This window comes from Rhododendron vialii, chromosome 11a, assembly GCF_030253575.1.
Source record: "Rhododendron vialii isolate Sample 1 chromosome 11a, ASM3025357v1".
NCBI lineage: Eukaryota > Viridiplantae > Streptophyta > Magnoliopsida > Ericales > Ericaceae > Rhododendron > Rhododendron vialii.
This window is the reverse complement of record NC_080567.1, coordinates 15,306,806-15,328,135: the sequence shown is the minus strand read 5'-3', so window position 1 is coordinate 15,328,135 and position 21,330 is coordinate 15,306,806. Positions and strand designations below refer to the sequence as shown.

The window sequence follows — 21,330 nt, the reverse complement described above, 5'->3', positions numbered from 1 at the left end:
GAATTCACTATCGATTTGCTTCCTGGTACTGCTCCTATCTCCATACCTCCTTATCATTTCGCGCCTGCCGAATTGAGGGAATTGAAGGTTCAATTGCAAGAATTGGAGAATTTGGGGTTTATCCGTCCGAGTACGTTCCCATGGGGAGCACCGGCTTTGTTCGCTCAAAAGAAGGATGGGTTGCTTCGTTTATGTATCGATTATCGCAAATTGAATCATGTTACCATTAAGAATAATTACCCTATGCCTAGAATTGACGATTTGTTTGACCAACTTCGAGGCGTTACTTGTTCCTCCAAGATTGACCTGAGGTCCGATTACCGTCAGTTGACGGTTCGGAGGGAAGACATTCCAAAAACTGCTTTTCGTATTCGTTATGGCCATACGAATTCATTGTTATGCTTTTCGAATTGACGAATGCACAAGCGACTTTCATGGATTTGATGAACCGTATCTTTCGTGCCTATCTTGATCGATTCGTGGTCGTTTTTATGGATGATATCCTCATTTACTCCCCTTCGAAGGAGGAGCACCAAACTCACATTTCTATCGTTCTTGAACTCTTAAGAGAACACTGTTTGTATGCTAAGCTTAGCAAGTGTGAATTTTGGTTGTCCGAGTTCAAGTTTTTGGGTCACGTTGTATCGAAGGATGGGGTGTCCGTTGATCCGATAAAGAATCTGTGATGAGTTGGCAGCGACCGAAGAATGTGTTCGAGATTCGTAGCTTCTTGGGCTTGGCCGGGTATTATCGTCATTTCATACTCGATTTCTCTCACCTAGCGGCCCCGTTGACTAAATTGACTCGTAAGGGAACTCGTTTCGTTTGGAGTGACACGTGTGAGATGGCCTTTTAGGAATTGAAGAGAAGATTAACTCGCAGGAGCTTCTGACTCAAATTGAAGGATGTGTCAATTGATCGAATCCAAGGTTGAGCAAGGAATCGAAAAGCCCTTAGCACTAATAGTCCCAGTGGCCTCGGCAGTTGTCCCGAGCACCTCACACGTCCTGACCTCCAAAAAGCAGTCAGCAATATAAAGCAAGCATCGAAGCGGGGACCGAAGCCGAGCGATTTCATTGCCGAAAAAATCGTCTTCACCATCCCAATCTATAGAGTCATTAACCAAGTTAAGGACCAGCCCTTCTTCTCCTTCCCGAAACGGAAGCATGGCACCGGGAACGGGAAGATCAAAAACTTGATTTTTCGATTCAGCTACAATAACGAGCAATGCCACTTCACCACCGCTTGCAAGCCCTTCAAGGCTTACTTGGAGCAACTTGTCTCGGGCGGTCACCTCGGTTATCTCATTGACCATAAAAAACTAGGGCTCGGGCACAGCGGGTCGTAAGCCAAACTGAAGAAAAGGTTCAAACGATCCAATATCATCCATGGTCCCTTGGATGCTGAAGCCGCACGGATCATCCGCGCCGAACTTAATGAAGCCTCGTCATCTAAACAAGTCATGCTGGTTGGTCCCAAGCCAAAGCGCGCTCACACAGACAATGGCTCTAAGTGGAGTATCTCGTTCACCGAGAAAGACCTAGATCGAGTCCAGCTCCCGCACAACGACACCCTCGTGGTAACACTGCGCATTGGAGCCTTTAACGTCCGTCGTGTCCTCGTCGACCAAGGCAGTTCGGTAGAAGTAATGTACTACTCCCTGTTCAAAGATTTGAAGCTCCCGGAGACCGACCTACGCCCCTCCGCGGTCCCCCTAATTGGTTTCAACGGAGCTTCGGTATGGCCCCTCGAATTAATCACCCTTCCCGTCTGCGCTGGGTTGGTGACACACCAAATGGAGTTCATCGTGGTGGATGTCCCAAGCCCTTACAACGCCATTGTCGGACGCCCCTGGCTTCACAAAATGAAGGCCATTGGAGAGAAGACCGAGTTACTGGAACTGTCCGATGAGATAACAATGACCATCCGCCCCAATCTAGCAAGAAAGGATATGCAAGACCCATTAGCTATATGCATAGGGGGTGTTAAAAGATCTAACGCCCGGGATGGACTGGGCATCACTCCTCGGAACCTCTAAGTCATGGGCAACAGTAGGATATCCTTCCTTAGGAAGAATACTTGGGGCCAGGAATTGTGTCGTTAGCCTCGGGAAGACCATGAACAGTGCAGTGAACAGTGATCGTCGTGTTTCAGATGATGAGAATGGCATTTTCCGCCTTGTCGCGACCAAAAAGTGATGCTAAACACATGAAAAACGTCCAAAAACAGAAGATTAATGGGAAGAGATTAACATACTTGAGATTTGTGAGAAGATCCGATGCAACAACACTTCTAAAATATCGATTTGAGAATAGAGAAGGGCAGCAATAGCGACAAAGCGAAGAGAGAGAAAGAGCGATGCCTCTCTCTCCACCTACCCTTATATAAGAGCGATGCCTCTCTCTCCACCTACCCTTATATAAGAGCGATGCCTCTCTCTCCACCTACCCTTATATAGGCGATGATTCGAAGAGGTGTGGTGCGTGGGAAATGAAGCAGCGCTGCCCAAGCCGTTAGATCTTCAACATGTGGTAATCATCGGACGGTTCATACCAAAAAGCCTATGCAAGAGTCAGATCGCCGCTTACTGAGCCACTAGGTGGCTGACACGTGTCCCCGATGAAACATTTCATACCAATCATCTGACACAGCACGTGCCGAGGCACCTACCACCGTACAGCGGCCACGTGGCTCCTAGAGCTAGTGCTATGCTCTTGGTAAGTACCGAAGCGAAGGCACCTTCTGCTTCGGTTAGGTGCTGACAGAGGATTCCAGCAATACGGCAAAGAATGGGAACTATCAACTACCCCGAGCCCAAAGAAGATGCTCAAGTGAGTTAAGGGGCTATTGTAGTGGCCCCAGAAATGGGACTCGGACCCCGCAACGAGCCACAGTGAACCGAGCGTGCCCAAGAGGACCCGCGGCTCCTTGTGCAACATAGGTTCCAAGGACTCCTCGGGATCCCCCTGGAACGTTGCTCGGTAGGAAGAATCCGGCTAGGCTGTGTCAATACCAAAGGGCGCTGATCATTCCCGACCTCGACACCGCAAGGTCGCATGAAGAAAGACGGTTACGCCAGGAGAGCCCCAAACAGTTATGCGAGAAGGATAATCATTGGGATCTGACCTGGCCATGTGCTCCGTAACTGCCTTATCCCATTTGTCACATATGATGTCACCCGAAATAGTTATCCAAGCGTACCCTCTACGCGCTGACTTGGAGGCCAAGCAAAGCAAGGTCTATAAAAGCAAATGGACTCTAACCTAGAGAGGAATATCATTCTATCCTAACCTTAGACCTATGCACTTCTCCCTAGATCTAACTTGATCATCGGAGGGTGGCTTCCACAGCCCTAGTGACTTGTCGCAGGTCCGGTGGCGGGCGCGCGGAGCAGTGGAGGAAGGAGCCAGAACCCCCTCAAGGTCAAGATCCTGATAATCCAAACCCCCACAAAAATAAATACTACACTCGTGTGCAATAAATCAACTTCTACCCAACGAATCCAACTATGTGGAAAACAATATCCCAAACATATATTACTGACTTGTTTAAACTTGGGAGCTGTGCTACATGCACAGACTGCTGTGCACAGCAGCTGTGCACAGCAGCCTTTTTCTCCGGCCTCGGGTCGCACAAAGATGATCGGAGCCGCTCATAACTAAATTCTGAAGTGATTTTGGGTGTTTTGTTAACGCCTCAAACGATATCGAACGAAGCTCATTTTTTACAGAGACCTTAAACGATATATTTTGAACAAAATGAGCGGCTCCGATCATCTTTGTGCGACCCGAGGCGGGAGAAAAAGGCTGCTGTGCACAGCTTGCTGTGCACGAGTCATTTCTGTAAACTTGGAATCAACAAATAAATTTTCAATCCCTAGCGATTGTGTTTGTGTCTAAAGGCACAATGCAACACATTTTGAACACAATCCAAATAAGGTTCAAAAAAGAGTTTATCTAATCAATGATGGTAAACTGTATTTAAGAGAAATACGGCAATTTACAACAACGAATGTATCTAATTTTATATAGCTCATGAATCAAATAAGAGTAATTGCAGACAATAATTAAGAATGTATTAATCAAATGAGATTTTCAATAGAATTCCAAGCAACCAATGATTAACCAGGTCAATTCCATTTGTCCAACAACAAAACCATGCAAACAAAAAAAAAATGCAGAATAAAACGATAAGCATATGGAAATCCTCGTCATTTTCTTTCCGGTGGGAGATTCTAGAACATTCTAAGTACTACTTTGTAGATTCACTCCAATCCCCATTCTTTGATGCTAGTAATAGTTTGTGCTTAAGTCACAACGGCAACGCAACACAATTTGAACCCAGCTTAAATTTATCTGTCCTTACCATTGGCCTGTCCAACCAACAAACTGCACTTCTACCCAAATTTTATTTCAAGAATATCGCATTTACCAATTTCAAAATATCAATTTTTAAAGACAACTCAATGGGATCAGAACCATCTAACATTAGTAAGTGTCTATTAATATAAACCATTCATTTGTTAACCTGAACCGTAATAAAAGTAAAAAAGACACAATTAAATGAGATATAGAAGAGAGCGATTATTGGTTGACATAAGAAAAGCGAACACCAATCTTCTTTGCAAAATATTAGTCCTTCTATGGAAAAAAAATAGTGACTGAAATATACATATAAGCTCATCACTTCTTGAAGTTGGTGAATTCGTAGGCCTCGTAGATGGACTCTCACTTGAAGTGCTAGCGACAAAATTGTAGGCCGCCCTTGTTGGCTATGGCTTCTGTAACCACTAAAAAAGAAAACCTCCACTACCATGTTTTCTTCAAGATTAATCCTTGGAAACTTGGCTCTTGAGTTGTGAGTATTAATTGGATCTCTCATCCTTTGCACCAATTAATCCAGATTAATTAAGTCAATTCAACATGTGTAACGCCCCGATTTTTTGGAAGCAATATAAAATAAAATCTTAAGAAAATTTGCTAAATAAATATAATTTTTCAAAATAAAGTTTAGCTATTACAGTCACAAGATAAATTTATTGATTCAAAATACATTAACTTCAGAGCTGACTCTAGGCTTGATACAAATCCGAAGCATACTCAATCTTCGTTCCTGATATTCTTTCTGTGTCAAACTGCACCATCTTTGAATTCTCTCCATTAAATCATGCGCTCTCTGGCAAATTGATCGCCGAACCAAACGATTTGCCAGGATACAAACGTATCCATGAGTGATAAATCACCTAGTAGAATAATCCAACCCAACCACCCCTCTTACTTTACAGCTAACAAGAAATCGGATAACAAGGAGGCGAAAAGTAAAACAGAGATTTTTCCATATAAACCAGTTATTACTATTCATTAACCTAATGTGAAATCTAAGATCTCTCCACGAGATCTTTCCTCCCCAACCGCTAGCCATGCTCGGTCCCATGAGATCACTTCCCTTTGTTGTCGCAGATACACCTAAGTTATATACCGAGTGTGCACCCCAATAACTACAACAAGGGGAAAACTTATCATGCCTAAATCACAACTAGGGTTCGCCTATTTTATGCACCACTTCACAAATCACTTCACAATCATCACTGGACACACGCCAGTTTATCAATTCATCACTGGACACTCGCCAGTTTCAATCTCATCACAAATTTCATCATATCTCAAAATCACGGCTGCAGGCAATCTAAAAATAAAACTTTTCAATTCATCCATTACCTAGCATCGCCTAGGTGAATTCTATTCGCATACCACCCCATGTTTCTTGGATCCAATCTAGCATTTAATCAAGTATCGGTGCAATATATAATTAAATCAAATAATAATTAAAACAAATAACAAGCAATGCAATCACACAACCTTTATGAATGAACCGTTGCCCTTAGTCTTGTATGGTTAAGAAGTAAATATTATTAACGGAAATCTTTATTAATAAAGAAAAATAATTTTGTACAATTACTAGTAAGTCTAGAATTTTTTTTTTTTTTTGAAATTAGATTGTCATATTAGTGATAATGTAACAATAGGGTTGAAACTGTACAGTTAACTATCTTGGGGTTAAAACTGCAATAAGATAAATACTATATTTAATGATTTGGGCTGAAACATTATATTCAAAATGAGCAGGGGGATAAGTGTAATTACAGTGTCAATTTTTTAAAACATCCAGCGGGTGAATAGTTCCAAAAACGTGATTAATAATCACGGCTATAAACAGTGCACAGTGTCTTTTTGGAAAATCGGGTTTTCGTTCGTTCAATCCAATTTCGATTCTTTTCGATTCAATACATAAAAACTAACCTCTTAGTACATTAATATACTTAGAGAGAGGTAGGAAAAGGATTAATCTACCTTTAATCCGGACAAAACGATTCGGTGGAGTCCGGTGGGTTTTCGTTTGGCGGCGAAAAATCGGTATTCTAGCAGCAACTTTGAACTGGAATACTTGACCAAATCTCCTCCGTTTTGGACGATTCTTGTGTCTAATGCGAAGATCTTGAAACGCCCTACAACTTTTGTGAAGAAGTCGAAGCCCGAAAACCATTCGAACTAGGAGAAAAATGGGGGTTTTCATAAGTCCTGTTTGCTGCCTGGAAACAGAAATCCGAGAATTTCACTGATCTTTGGACAGCGATAACTCTATCAATCCTTGATCGTTTTGGGTGATTCTTGGGTCGAAATTGAAGCTCTCGACGCCCTCTACAACATTTGTGAAGAAACTTAGGCCTAAAAAAGACAGAAACTAGGAAGAAACAGGCCGTGAATAGAGGGACGATGGACAAAAATTAAAAGGGTGTGATCCCTCTTTTCTTGTTTCTGTTTATGTAGTGGACTAGGAGTGTTATATTGTGAGAGAGGAGTGGGGATTGAGGATAAGTATGGAGGTGGTGGAATGCGGAAGGAGAGAGAGATATAATTTAGGAAGAGTTTGAAGGGGAGTGGAATATTGATTTTGATAGAATTTTGGTTAGATAGGATAAGAGATGAGCATGGATACTTATATATCTAAAGTATAAATATATATCATATATAAGTGTGAAAATAATATCAATTATACACATAATAATGTATAATTAATAATTCAATCTAATTAGTTATTGAATTAAGAATTTAACAATATAAATTTGTAAAAAAAAAGGGCAAAAAAAATCCGGATCGTTACAACATGTAACATAAAACTTAAAATAGGTATAGTCGCATCCACATGGATGTCTAAAGGCATCTTAAAATGTGAGCGCGCACACACATACAAAAAAGCAAAATGTACCTCCAATAAATAAGAAAAAAAAAGAAGTGAAAAATTGATGAAGATGGAGAAAACAAAAAGAATGCTAACACAAAAAGTATATAAATGTGAAGCGTGTTTTTTGGGCAAGTATATAAATGTGACTACTTTTGCATTACACCTCATGTCCCTTTTGCTTCCTTTCCTTGTGGCAATCAAACAACTGAAATGATTATTAGTAAAAGTTGATAAGTGATTTGAAAACAACTCAACTCTCAAAGCCATCAACATGTTAGAAGTAGCATATCTATTGGGGGGTCGGGGGTGGTGGTGGTTGTGTGTGTGATGGTAAATCACATAAAATAGAAATTGAAAAATAGTATAACACCATTTCCAATACTACCAATTGTCATTGTCGCTATGAAGAAACATAAACGGATGTCCATACATGTTTTCCTCTCCTAAGTTGTCTCCAGTTTAAAAACTATTCAAACCCATCTAATGTATAACATGTTCATACTAATAACACTACAAGGAATAATACATTTGTCGGCGCTTGAATAACGCCATTAAAGACCCGTTAAACGCCGCCAAATATTCACCGGCGTTTTATACCAAACGTCGGGGACGTGGCCGTCGGCTTATATTTCCGGCGCTTAAGAAACGCCGGGGTAGAAGTTCTGCTGGCGTTTTTAAAAACGCCGTCTAAAAGGTTCAGCCGTTAACATTCGGCATCCGTCCATTACAGTGACATCATTATGACGTAGTACGCCAACGTTTTTTTGTCAAAAACGCCAGAATCAAGTTTTAAAAAAGCCCACAAAATTTGGACCCAAAATCCATTATTTAGCCCAGCAAATTAGAACTCCCTTATTTAGCCCAACAAATTCCCATTTTAAAATCTAGGCCCAAAATCCATTATTTAGCCCTGCAAATTCCCATTTTCAAATGTTTGAACCAAAAAAAATTTTAAAAACCAAACTTCAACTTCCACAACTAACATCCAAAGGCCATAAATATCAACTGCTACCTGAAATCATCCGTGTAATTGCAACCAATCCATCCATCCATCCTCATAATCTTTCAGCCATCAATTCATCAAAACATATCAGCAATATTCTACCTCATAGAATAATAATACAGCAACACATATTGCATCAGCAGCAAAATCCAGATCTCTTAGGCCTCCAAACAGGACACAAAAGAAACAAGACACAAACAAAACCAAAAAAACAAGAGGCAGTTTATATATGAGGCCTCCTTTTGCTCTTGCTCTTGTTCTTTGTCTTTGATTAGATGACCTACACACAAACAAGAATTGTCAGTTTAGGCAGCTTTTATGTTCATTCATGCATAAAGACTTTTGGATATCTAATAGTCTGCTAGCTCTTTACAGGCATTTGGATAATGCTATATGAACATAATCATTTCTAGATCCTTTCATCATAACCACGGCTAGTTGGAAAAAAAAAAAAAGAAAAGAAAAGGAGAAAGAACCACGGCTCCTGCTTAAATAACCTCTGCTAATGTGATACATGCATGCAATTTTACTCTAAGGTTATTAATCTGCTTAAATGGGATATAGCTTGACAAAAGAAGAAAAAAAAAAAAAAAGAAACAAAAAACAAAAGCACATGTTGGTCATAATTGTTCACTCACCTTTTGGTGACTCGACGAGGAGGTAAACTCGTGCGAGTTTTGTTGCGGTCGTGACATTGGGTGGTGACCCCAAGTAGCCTCACGTGCAGCAGGCCCTCCCCCTCCCTTGGTCACCAATTGAGACTCCAAATACTCCATCCTTGTTTGTTGAGCTTGAATGGTAGCAGCTTGCGCTCGAATAGTAGCATCCATTTGTGTACGCATAGCAGCCATTTGCGTCTCCATCATCTCTTTCATTTGTGTCTCAAATTGGACCCGGTACAATCGAAACTGCTTTTGCATTTGTGCTTGAAATATTGGATGCATAACCATCTGGCACTTTGAGGTTCTTCAACATCTTTAAGAACAAAGTTTTCTCTCTACTATCCATGGCAAAGCATGCATGTGGCAGATAAAACTTATTATTACCAGCAATTATAGGGTGAAGTGCCTTTCGCATTCCAATATCTACCATGTCACGTTGAGCATTTAAATGGTCCTTTCCCTTTCCATCCACGTCCAATATTGTCCACAATATATTATCACAAACATTCTTCTCATTATGCATTACATCAATATTATGGCGAATCAAGTTAAACTCCCAAGTAACCAATTCAAAGAAAATACTCTTCTTCTTCCAATTATCAGCCACTTTGTCATCCCCTTTTTCAGCTCTTCGCCTCTTAGTAGATTTTTGAGACACATCATTCTCCACCAATTTGTTATCGAACCTAGATCCCAATTGTTTCAAAACATCAGTCCCTGATAGTCGAGTAGGAAATGAGTCATATTCGATAGTTCCATCAAAAGATGCGGCATCTTTTCGAACACTGTAAGATATACTCATTGACGTGAACGGATTGAATCCATCACTGCTAAACCAAGTCTAACATTGCGAGGCTCACAAGCAAAGTCTGGATACAGATTATCATAGTGTTTCCAAAAAGGAGTGTCAGCAGGATGTCTCATTTTTCTGTCATTAGTTCAGCCAGCTGCATGCCATTTTATCAATGAAGCTGTTTCAGATGTCATGAACAATCTTTGAAGGCTTGGAATCAACTGGAAGTATCTAACAATCTTGTGTGGGATCTTTTTTTGCTTCTTCTTAGCTTCAATCTCCTCTTTCTCAAACTGTTTGTATCTAGGATGATGACACACTATGCAATTATCTCTATTAGCGATATCTTTCCAATACAATGAACAATCTTTTGGACATGCATCTACCTTGTGGTAATCGAGACCCAAGTCCTTAAGGAGAACTCTAGTTGCGTAAAAGGACTTGGGTAATGTGTCACCCTTAGGGAAGGCCTCCTTCAATAGCTCAAGCAACTTTGTGAAAGACTCGTCAGTCCAACCAGAAAGGGTCTTTATATGAAGAAGCCGAACAATGAATGACAAGGTTGAAAACTTTAAACACCCTGGATACAACTCTCTTTCAGCTTCCTTCAACAAACTAAAGAATTTTTTTGTTTTCTCATCTGGACCGTAGTTACTACTAGAACCTGTCGTGTCATCTGTAGGAGGAACAAATGGGGGAATTCCAAAGGCATCATAAAGCAGTTCATGCATTTCATCGCCCTCGTATGAGTCACTCTGCCCTTTATCCTCAGTACGAGCTACAGGAGATGCTACAAATTCTCCATGAAAGATCCAACACGTGTAACTAGGTAGAAACCCATCTATCATTCAATGTTCACCTAGTACCTCCTTTTTTACTAATTTGACGTTCCTGCACTTCTTACACGGACACATGATTTCATTTGAATTAGGATTGATTCCACGTGCATACTTTACAAAATCCTTCACTCCTTGAATGTATGCTGGATGCAACCTAGGAAGACTTATCCACCCTTTATCCATTTGTGTTTGTCAACTGTTTTTTTTTTCACATGAAAAAACAAGCATCACAGTATCAAACAACTTGACTTCAAATCACACAAAAATAAACAAACAAATAAAAAATGTGGACTGACTCCTCCAAAAATCAATCTCGTACTCAAAAAATAAAACTAGTCAAACATTTGAATCATGAAAAGCTAAGGTTTAATCCAAAATCTACCCCCGTACATTGTTCAACCAGGTGTCTCCAAAAACCCTAGTTCTCAACTACCACTGCAACAAAGAAAGTTCAAACAATAAACATAATCGATCGAGAACTCACCAGGAAATGGTCGACTGGGAAGCTCTATACCTATGGCACTTCAAACTTTTCAAATGAACGAGAAGCAAAAGCTTTGGTCTCTGAACTTCAATTGCATCTACATCTTCCTGATGAATGAGATTCCTGTTGAACGCAAAAAAAACGTGAAAAGTTATCAAAATTTTGGCTTTTCACTGAGGAGAGATTTCAAAAAACCTAGTTCGATTTTCACCGAAGAGAGATTCGAATGAAAACGTGAGAGAGGGAGGAAGAGAAATTAGGGCTTTTCGTTTGATTTCCAACAAAAAAAAAATGAAAAAAACTCTGCGATTCAGATTGTAGAAAACCTCTTGATCTTCAGATTTCTCGATCGGAGAGAGGGAGGAGTGAAGTTCAGAATTCTCGAGGGAGGAAGAGAGAATGTGGACTGAGTCTCGAAGCCCTAGGTTCGCGCTGTGCTTGATGGAATGATGAAATGAGGTTTCCGCGTGTGCCTCCGTTAGTTTGAGGCGTTAAGTCAGTGGAAAACAAGCCGGCGTTTTTACGTTAGTTTTATTCTCTGTGACGGCGCCCAAATAAGTGTCGTGTTCCAAACGCCGTTTAATCCGGTTTTTTTTTGTAGTGTAATAATAACCTCAATGGAAAACAATGACTATGGTAATAATAATAATAACAATAGAAATTGAAATTGAAGTTGAAACTTTCTTCCTTTACCTGGGGACCTTGGTGACTAACATAATCCGAAGGTGCGAGAAGTCCTCACACCTTCATATTATGGAAGGAGACCACCGGTTATGCTCCAAAATTGTGAAAAAATAAAATTAGAAAGGAAATAGAGCTAATACTACCCAATCAAGAACTTAAATGCTTAGACTAACCCTTTGTTTTTTTATCAGCAAAAAAAGTTTTATTAAGGATACTTGACAAAGGGTAGAGGGTATTGGGTGGTCAGACCAATGTACCCAAACCCTATTATCTCTGCACTTCGTGTTATGAGTTAATGAAATTTATTTTCGCTAATAAAAAAAGGGTCCATCAATTAGTGAGGGAGGGGACTAAGCCTTTGTTAAGGTTAATCAATTAGTTAAAGTTATCAATTAGTATGAGTTCTTCACCTAGGCTTTTTATCAAACACATAGCGATTACGTCTTTTTATCAAAGACGTGTTTTGTGTGTACATTCAAGAAACAGAAAAGCAAATTTTGTAGAAATAAAAAATCTCAACAAACTGACGGTGGGTAAGAGAGACATTCACACAATCCAACTCTTTTCCTTAAACTTTCAAACGAATAACATACAAAACTACATAATCCCACTCATCACTCTCACAGCTCACATACAAATACTCACTCACATCTCACGCTCAAACATGGCGGGGGAAACCCCTAAGGGGTTCCCGTTTCTTCCTCTCCTCTCTACTCTCTTCTCTCTCAATTTACATGTAACGTTTGACCTTTCTTATTATACTCGCTCCCTCCGTCCCAAATATAGAGCAACCCATAGCCACACAAATAACTCAATTGTGCAACTACTCGACTCCCCAATTTACTTCCAGCATACCCACGTACCCTCTCTTTTGTTTCTCCAACTCATAACACACATATCCCATTTCATATAATTAAGTTTAATGCCAGCACAAACAAACCCAAGTTATTGTCTACCTTCGATATAGTAAAAATTCAGAAGCATGCGAATGGATAATTGTAAACCAAAACTTTAATCGAGAATAGAACACGGTAAGTGTACCTCAATTTTCTGATAAACCCATTAGGTAAACTTGTAGCAGGGCAAAATCAAACATCATAAATTAATTTAGAAATAATCCCTACCTAATCAAGTTTTGATGCAGTAAAAAAAAAGAAAGAAAGAAAGAAAAGACCTGAACTGAATGGATGTGGAAGAGAGTACAGGAAGAACAGAACTTTGTCGGCTTATGATGCCATCGACGCTATTGGATGAACCGATCTTCATGTTGCAAAAAAATGAAAAAAAAAAAAAAAAAAAACCCTAACCGAAGAGGTAAAGGACCTCTCACTCTTTGAACCACGGTTGAGAGAGAGAGAGAGAGAGAGAGAGAGAGAGAGAGAGAGGGGCGTTAGATTAACGTGAGAGGGGGAATGGGTTTTCTCGGGAGGGAGAGAAAATGGTTAGGGTTTGCTCGTGAGGGAGAACATGGAGAACAAAGGTTGGGGGAGAGAGGAAAAGATCCATAGCTCAACTAACGGTCTAGATTTATGCACAAAGAGGAGATAAATCTGGACTATTATTTATGTATTGGATTCAGAAGCAGTCCTCCCTTATTATTATCAGAAATGCTAGGGACAAAAAAAATTTACCCCGAAAGTACCCCGAAAACAGCAATCAATGGTTGAAATTCACTTTGATGTATGTGACCCAATCATCAAAGTGATTCTCAACCATTGATTGCTGTTTTCGGGGTACTTTCGGGGTAAGTTTTCTTTGTACGTAGCATTCCCCTATTATTATATAGATGATTTGGACTTTCGAAAGATTGGTATTTGAGTTTAATTTCCTTATTGGTTTTGGACACTATATGCAAATGAAACATAATTTGGCAAAGATTTTTGCTTTAGAAAGCAATCTGTGGTTATAAATATAGCTTTGCTTTCTCATTAGAATTTGGACTTCTTGAGTGAAACCCTCTGAGAGGCCTTAGGGAGTCTCATGTGTAGAACCTTAGGGTTCATCGTACAATCTTCATCCTTTTATTGTGTGTTTTGCAGGCTTTTAGCCATCTGGAAGATCATCTGTTTCGCCTATTCTTTTTAGTAAATATAGTAGGGTTTCGTGAGAATCATCTATTTTTGTGTAACATCGGGTCACGCTTGTGGAACTCCATTCCATTTGTGTCTCTTTGTTAAAAACTCTATGGATTTTGTGAGACTTGATGAGAGACTCTGTATTTGATGAGAGATTCTAATTAGGTGTTTTTGGTGAGAGAACTTATATTTTGGGGTTGGTGAGAGTCTCTTTGTGAGGGTTTTGTTCGTTTGTCCCCATTGTAGCTCTTTAGAGCATTGTTCCCTTCACACAGTGGAATCGTCTCTCGTTTGCTTGCCCGTGGAATAGGTTTACAGCCCTAAGTCGAACTACGTATATTTTGGTCTCTCTTATTTGATTTGTTTGGCTTGGTTTGGTTTCTCCATTTATTTCGAGTATGTTTGGTTTGTTATTTTCCACAAATATCATGATCATCAACAATCGTCGGGTTGTGGTTGGTTCTTTCGGGCACCTCACCGCACAACAGAAACAACACTTGTAAATAGACGTCTCCTGACATAGATCCTAATCAATATATTTTGGAGAGGACCATTCCATTTAACAGGATTTTGACACCTCATAATGACAAAAAGGAAAGGTGTAGATTAGGGTGGAGAATTAGAGACCTATTTTGGCTTGAATTCAAAGGTGCAGAGGAATTAGAGAGAAGATTTTTTTTTAATCAGCAAAAGTAACATTTTATTAAGAATAAAAGCGGGGAAATCCAACTAAGGGTTGGATAAACAGAGGGCAAAGCCCTACAACACCTGAAGGAGGATTAGAGAGAAAGGTTTGAAATGATCTTTGAATTTACGTCAAACCACCATTTTTTTGGTTTTTATCAAGTCGGACGGCAAACCTGTAGACACCCTAATTTTGCTCAGCAAACATTTAAGCCCCACCTCGAGCGCATCTCGATGATGAAATGATTCTTGTGAGCTCTAAAGGAAAGTACGAAGGCCCGGTTAAACGATGACGAACCTACGATTGTTGGAGTATTCCTTCAGAACACCGTTCCAAGCATTTCAGCATTCTTGCCTTCACTCAAAATGTTGATTGCCACTTTTCAATGTGGCGTCACCAATCTCATGGGTTGATCACTAGATAAACAGTCGATCGCCAATCCCTTGGTTTATCGCCACTTGGCTTCTCATCAAGAACCACGCCCGCTACTTTTATCCTATCACCATTCATTGCATGTGGCAGTCACCACTTTTTCTAGCAACTGCTATTCTTGGTTTTTCTACAGAATGCTTCTAGAAGTCCGATAACTCTCAGAGAGTTTGAATCTTCCCCCCGCCTGTTGCGCGTAGGCCTGTCATTGGGCCGGATCCGGATCCGGATCCGATAAGACACAATTCGATCCGGATCCGATAAGACTCAAATCTGATAGTGGTAATCCGGATCCGAATCCAAAAAATCCGAATCCGATCCGAAAATCCGAATCCGATCCGGAAACTTTTTTTCTTCAAAAATTTTAGCAAAAAAAAATTATTTTCCGAAAAAAAATTTAAAAAAATAAAAATAAAAATACAACTTCTTAAACATTTTTTTTTTTCAAAATAAAAATTTTACTATTTAAAAAAAATTAAAATTTTTAAAAAAAATAAAGTTCGGATTCGGATTGATAACGGATTTAATCCGATCCGATCCGGATCCGTATTGAATTACCGGATTCGGATTATCGGATCGATGTTATCGGATCCGGATCGGATTTTTCGGATCGGATCGGATCGAATCCGGTCCATTGACAGGCCTAGTTGCGCGCATTGGGATTAATTACAACTCTTCTTCATGGAGTTATAGCTGAATTAACTTTTGATTTCGGATTTATTAATTCATTTTCGATAATCATGAGTAATTTTCTCTAAGCCTCTATGAATTGAGCCCTTTGCATCCGAATTCAGCACACTTCAATCATAATATCACCCAATAGTCCGAACAATCACCCTCACACACCTCCAAATTCGTGAGCAAACAAACCCTAGTTCGTAGATCTTCAAATTTGTGAGTAAAAACACCCTCAGTGTCACCTTCAACCTCCGAACAGCCATCGTTCTTCGCCGTTCAACCTACTCTTCAAACTTTTAATCTATAAAAGTCGCAAAATCAAAGCTCTCAAATCTCGCCGAAAAATGAGGGATCTAAGGTGGGATGTTCATACAGTCCTGGGCCAGCCCATTTATTTATTTATTGATTTTTGTTGTCTTTTTTAAGCTTCTGTTCGGTTCTGTTTCTCTGCTGATATAAAGAAGAAATGCCACACGTGGCGGCCACCAGATTGTTGTATTCATGCATGTAGCGACCGACGGAACTAGTGGCAGTCGTTAGTTAGGAAGTGGCGACGGCCAAATCTTATGGGGATCACCAGATTCAATTCCCCCTAGAGACAAACCATGATTTAAGTGGAGGGTCATGGCGGTGGGTTGCTGTGCTAGTCTCTTTCGAGATTTGAATTGCGCAATCAGGTCTAATAATAGCTCCGCTGCAATGTTGTTCCTCGGTTAAAAAAAAATAATTCTTCTTGTTGTCTCTTAATTTCATGCTCCCCTCCCCAACCCCCATTAACTATTCGGAAATCATAGAGGTACCGAAAAGGGAGGAGGGATTTCGTACCGACGGCCGCCAGTGGGCCGTCTCCAGCCACCGGACGGCCGATCCGAACCGTCCAAAAATTTTAAAAAAAAAAACCGAGGGGCCTATACATATACACACGAAAAGGGGTGCTCAGATCAAGCACCCTACACACCTCGGATGCCATTGATTCCCGCGAGGTGCCCCTCGGTTTTTTTTTAAAAATTTTTTGGACGGTTCGGATCGGCCGTCCGGTGGTCGGAGACGGCCCACCGGTGGCCGTCGGTACGAAATCCCTCCTCCCTTTTCGGTACATATAGCAACACTCTTAACTATTTATCTTCCTGTCCATATCATCACACTGTTTAATGACTAATTAAAAAGTATTTGCAAAATCAATGGAGTACATTGAAACGCTTTATGTCAAACAACTAACGACCAACTGTTAATTTGGTGGGCAAAGAGGGTCCCTGACAAATTTCTCTCATTGTACTATTAGCTACACTTGCAAGGGAGTGACGCAAACAGAAAAAGGAGTGGCAAAATCAGCAGCGTTAAATTTTTTTTTAGATGAGAAAATATACGTACACACCTATATCGTATCAACAGAACACAACTTTTCAAAATAGGGTATGCATCCTTTTCATTCATGTGGAGATGTCCTTTCTATTAAAAAGGAGGATATTAAGACCTCATAAATAATTAGATGAACGTTTTGGATTGAAACAAACAACTAGTTTTGGTAGATAATAACAAAAATATCCCCGAAAATAGAGGAGATCGATCCGTAAGGTTTTATGGATACCCGCACATGAGAGCAAAGTCTCACACACAGGATGGCCAATAAGTGAAACACTAGACACTCGTTGCAACATGTCTGTATTGACAGTGTCCCTTGCAGCGCACTTTGTTTGTTTGGAGTCGCCACTTAGTTTTAGGGACCAAGAATTAAACTAAAAATGAGTGGCAAAATCATTTCCTAAAATTAAATCAATAATTTAAGGAGTGGGGAGGATTCAAACCAGGGGTGGAGCTATGTTAGAACCCCGGGGGCCTCGGCCGCCCCCTGGCCCCTACTCCCCGAACGTCCAAGTTTTAAAAAATTTATTTTGTATATACCTGATTTTGAATATCATTGATAATTATCCATGTATAGCTACTTATAATCTTAATAATTTTGATTCACTTTGATAAAAAAAAAAAAAATTCGGTTGTTTTACATTTTCATTTCTCAATTTTTTTCATAAATAAAAAATATGCATATGACATTTGAAGTAGCCTAAAGAATCATTTCAATGTACAAATGTAATGAATTGAAAAGCAAAAATCTTATGATATAATAAGGATACGTTCCGATAAAAAATATATATCTTTTAAGCCAACCCTCCGGGGTCAAAATCTTGACTCCGCCGCTAATTCAAACCCTTGATATGGTGAGCAGGCTATCAAAGGCCCTACCACATTTTCTTTTTTCGTTTTATTTGGTAGAAAGGAAAGAGTAAATACAGAAAGACAAAAGGGCAGGGAAGGAAAGGAAAGGCCAAGCATTCCCAATAGAGACTTTTGTTGCACAAGTCTGAAGCCTTCCTTGACATTTCTTCCTCTGTGGGTCTAAGATAAGATATGGTCTTGAATAATCTGAGGCCATCCAAATTACCCCAAAAAAAAAAATCTGAGACCATCCAATTACTACAAAAAGCTTGCGCTGTTCCAAAAAAAAAATCACAACATCCTGTCACCAGTAACCTCAAAGAGTTTGGTCACGTGATTATGAGAAAGCAATAATTGCTCCTTCACGAGGTCACATATTTCATTGCCACAGAGGTCAACAATTCCAAATCTTGTGATAAATAGTTAAAAGTGGAAATTTATCCTATTATTCTAGGCTAGCTTGTATTGCACTTGTATTATATTAATTCCTCCAATTTATGCTTAGTTGTTGATTAATGGATTTATCTAGAGGTGGCAATCTCAATCCATATTTTTTAACCCGCCCAAACCGCCCATATTGTATAATGGGTTGATATGGAATCTATATCAAGTTATCAACCCATATTTACATGGATTAAAAATGAGTTCTATATGGGTTGGAATTAAAAGACTCATTCACTACTGTTAAGCTTAAAATCCCATTTTTTGTATCCTGATGAGAAACGAGCGTTCCACCACCACGTCCTCACTTTCAGCAGCGGGCACCAAAACTAAACTGATTCAACTGAAGGTTTTTTTTTTGTTAACTCGAAAAAACTGGAGTTAACTTGCCGATCAATAAAAAGTAAAAATTGAAAGTTAAATAAAAAAATTTTTAGATGCAAAAAAACAAGAGTGTTCAGGCCTAATCTCATCCCTCGCTTGCGAGGAGCTTATTAGATAAAAAAAAATAAAAAACTTTTTTTTTTTTTTTTTTTTACGTGTCCAGGTCTAATTCCATCCCTCACTTGCGGGGCGCTTAAACTAAAATTAGACAAAACTTCATAAGGATTGGGCCACAAAAGAGCTAAACATTTTGTAAGTTTTAAACCTAAAACCTTTAAGTGGGAGTAAACCTCTAAACCTTAGGCAGAGATGACAACAGCACAATTCGATTTGGCTACTAAAACCAAAACTTATACCTAAAACCGAAACTATAACCAAAATCCACGAATTTCTTTCTTTATCTAAATCATAGTCGAAACTGTCGATTACAGTTAGATTTTTGCGCCAATGATCAACATTTCTAATCTCTCCCCTTTTCAATCAGATTCATCCCCTCTCTCTCTCTCTCTGTTTCAAAGACTTCTTAATCTCTTGGATCATTGAATTTTTTGGAACATAGTTCTTCTTTTTTTTCCCTTCAAGATAAATACATTAATATGAGGTTATAATATTTACACTCTCTTTCATGATCACGGTACTCTCAATTTATATCCTTATTTTATGAATTTTTCTAATTATGTGTTTTTTTTTAAGATTCAATTTGGTATGGTTAGGAAACCCGTACATGTTATATGTATATGACGGGGAGAAAATGGGTCGGGTAGGGTTGGGTATGGCTTGATCAATATTCGACCCAATCTGTTTTAATCCATTTACAATTGACCCGTATTCAACTCATGACCCGTTTCAACCTGTCCAAATCCATCCATTTGCCACCTCTAAATTTATCCTTTCTTTCCAGGCGAAACGAGTGTTTTTGTTACATTTAAAGAGGTTGAAGCTGATAATGGATCCAAGCTTAAAAGAGAAAAAAAAAAGAGAAAAGTGCCAAAAAGGAGCCCGAAACATGTGTTTAGCGATGGAAAGAAGGGTTTGATCCAATAGTTGGTGGCCCAGCACTAAATTCTGCATGTCATAACTCCAACATTTCTAAATTGGGCCTTAACCTCTTATTACGAATTTCCTTCTATTTAGTAATTATTTTATTTCTTTTATACTAGGATTTATTAATCCTTCCCTGGTTAGAATGTGGTTCAAGGTTTCCGTATGTATTTATACACTAGGTGAATCGCAACGTGCAAGGCACGTTCGTCATGCCCGTTGTGGAGAACGGTTTTCAAAATCATAAACGAAGGTGAGTGGAACGGAAGTTGAATGAACAAGTTTGATATGGCTAAGTTGTCTGCGTATATACTATCCAGAATACTATCATGCAATTTGCATAAACTAAACTACCAACATTATCACAATTAAGTACCTATATAACAAATAAAATAGAAAAACAATATGCAAAATGCATCTACACTAATCAAACAGATTTTGGAAAATAAACATGGAGTACCATAGCGCATGAATGAATTGTGGACAAGAGCATCCGGCCATTTGACTAAATCACTGTGCAGAGTCCACCTCAAATTATCACCCAAACCTAATACGTCTTTGTACTCGTGTTCAAAGTTACCATATGCTTTGTAATCAAAGTAACGAATTCCTCAATGCCTTGCAACAGCTGCAATCACCTTTCGGCCTTGAATAGTAATAAGATAATAAAAACCTCCATGCGGAGCTTGAGGATTTCGATGCTCCACATATATATACCCATCGGAGAAATGGAACATGAATCTAATCTCCCATGCATTCTAGGAATTAATGCTCCAATGACTCCATCTCGGCATATCATACAAGTTCCAATGAAAGCTAAACGAGCATGAACCATGATTGAGTCTTTTTCACAAACAGAAATCCATCTTCCTTGTAATCTGGTAGCTCCTCTTCAGCTTGTCCAAGGTACTAATTTGGGCATGCTGCTATAGCAATGAGGTGCAAAAGATTTAACTTAACTATTATCATGAGCTCTAACAGTATAGAAACATATTTGACAGTTGAAAAGAGTTAATTTTCAAAAAATAGATCAAGCTAGGTAAAAAAAGAGAGGGCAATTTTAGTTTTGAAACTCAACAACATAAAAAAGAACTCTGACAGTCAGTAAGAGTACATGTGTGGTGGTGCAGCTAAAGATTCCATTAGCAAATCCTAGAGCAAACAATGACAATCTTCCAGTTCAATTCGAAAAGGCCCTATTTCATCCAACTCCATCCTTAACTATATAATTTTGCGGCACCCCATAGTTGTTCAGCTCAATTTTCATACTCCAAAAACATAAAACCCCCACAAAGACAAGATATATCTCCAATTAATCATCTTATATCATTGTCAATTCACGAAGTGTCTTAGTTTTTTTTACCTAAAACAGCTTAGACATCTCGACACCTATTGGTTTACAAGTGATTGCTGGGTATCCAAAGTAAGCGAGCAGGAATTGTATAATGTAATGCATTCCTCATATAAACTTATGCTTGACAATGCTTTAAGAAGATTAGGAAAAAATTAAAGGCAGAGCTAAATAAAAAAAAAAGAGGCGACCATGTACAAAATTATATTCATTATTAATCAATATATATAGTCCCTCACGAGCCAACAACACTTTAACCCATTCCTCATCCTTCAACTGAACTATCAACTTTTCCTATTCCTTTTAATACTATCTTTGTACAAGA

At 39.2% G+C, this 21,330-nt stretch overlaps 1 protein-coding gene across 3 annotated transcripts; it reads right to left on the bottom strand.

Annotated features, from left to right (window-relative positions):
- Window positions 1–9,823: 9,823 nt before the first annotated feature.
- Window positions 9,824–11,518, bottom strand: LOC131308585 (uncharacterized). Of its 3 annotated transcripts, none has more exons than XM_058335531.1 (3): window positions 11,350–11,518; window positions 11,054–11,146; window positions 9,824–10,735 (listed from the first exon to the last, which is right to left on the bottom strand). In XM_058335531.1, the coding sequence occupies exon 3, from the start codon at window positions 10,546–10,548 to the stop codon at window positions 9,847–9,849; it is 702 nt and encodes a 233-aa protein (XP_058191514.1). In that variant the 5' UTR covers window positions 10,549–10,735; window positions 11,054–11,146; window positions 11,350–11,518; the 3' UTR covers window positions 9,824–9,846. The 3 variants fall into 3 exon arrangements, with proteins under 3 accessions (XP_058191514.1, XP_058191511.1, XP_058191513.1); XM_058335528.1 differs by having other exon boundaries at window positions 9,824–10,871; window positions 10,957–11,146; window positions 11,350–11,516; XM_058335530.1 differs by having other exon boundaries at window positions 11,024–11,146; window positions 11,350–11,516.
- Window positions 11,519–21,330: the final 9,812 nt, after the last annotated feature.

Bases quoted from the DNA above. Each gene is read 5' to 3' on its own strand.
- LOC131308585 (XM_058335531.1), bottom strand. From the start codon at position 10,548: ATGATAGATGGGTTTCTACCTAGTTACACGTGTTGGATCTTTCATGGA.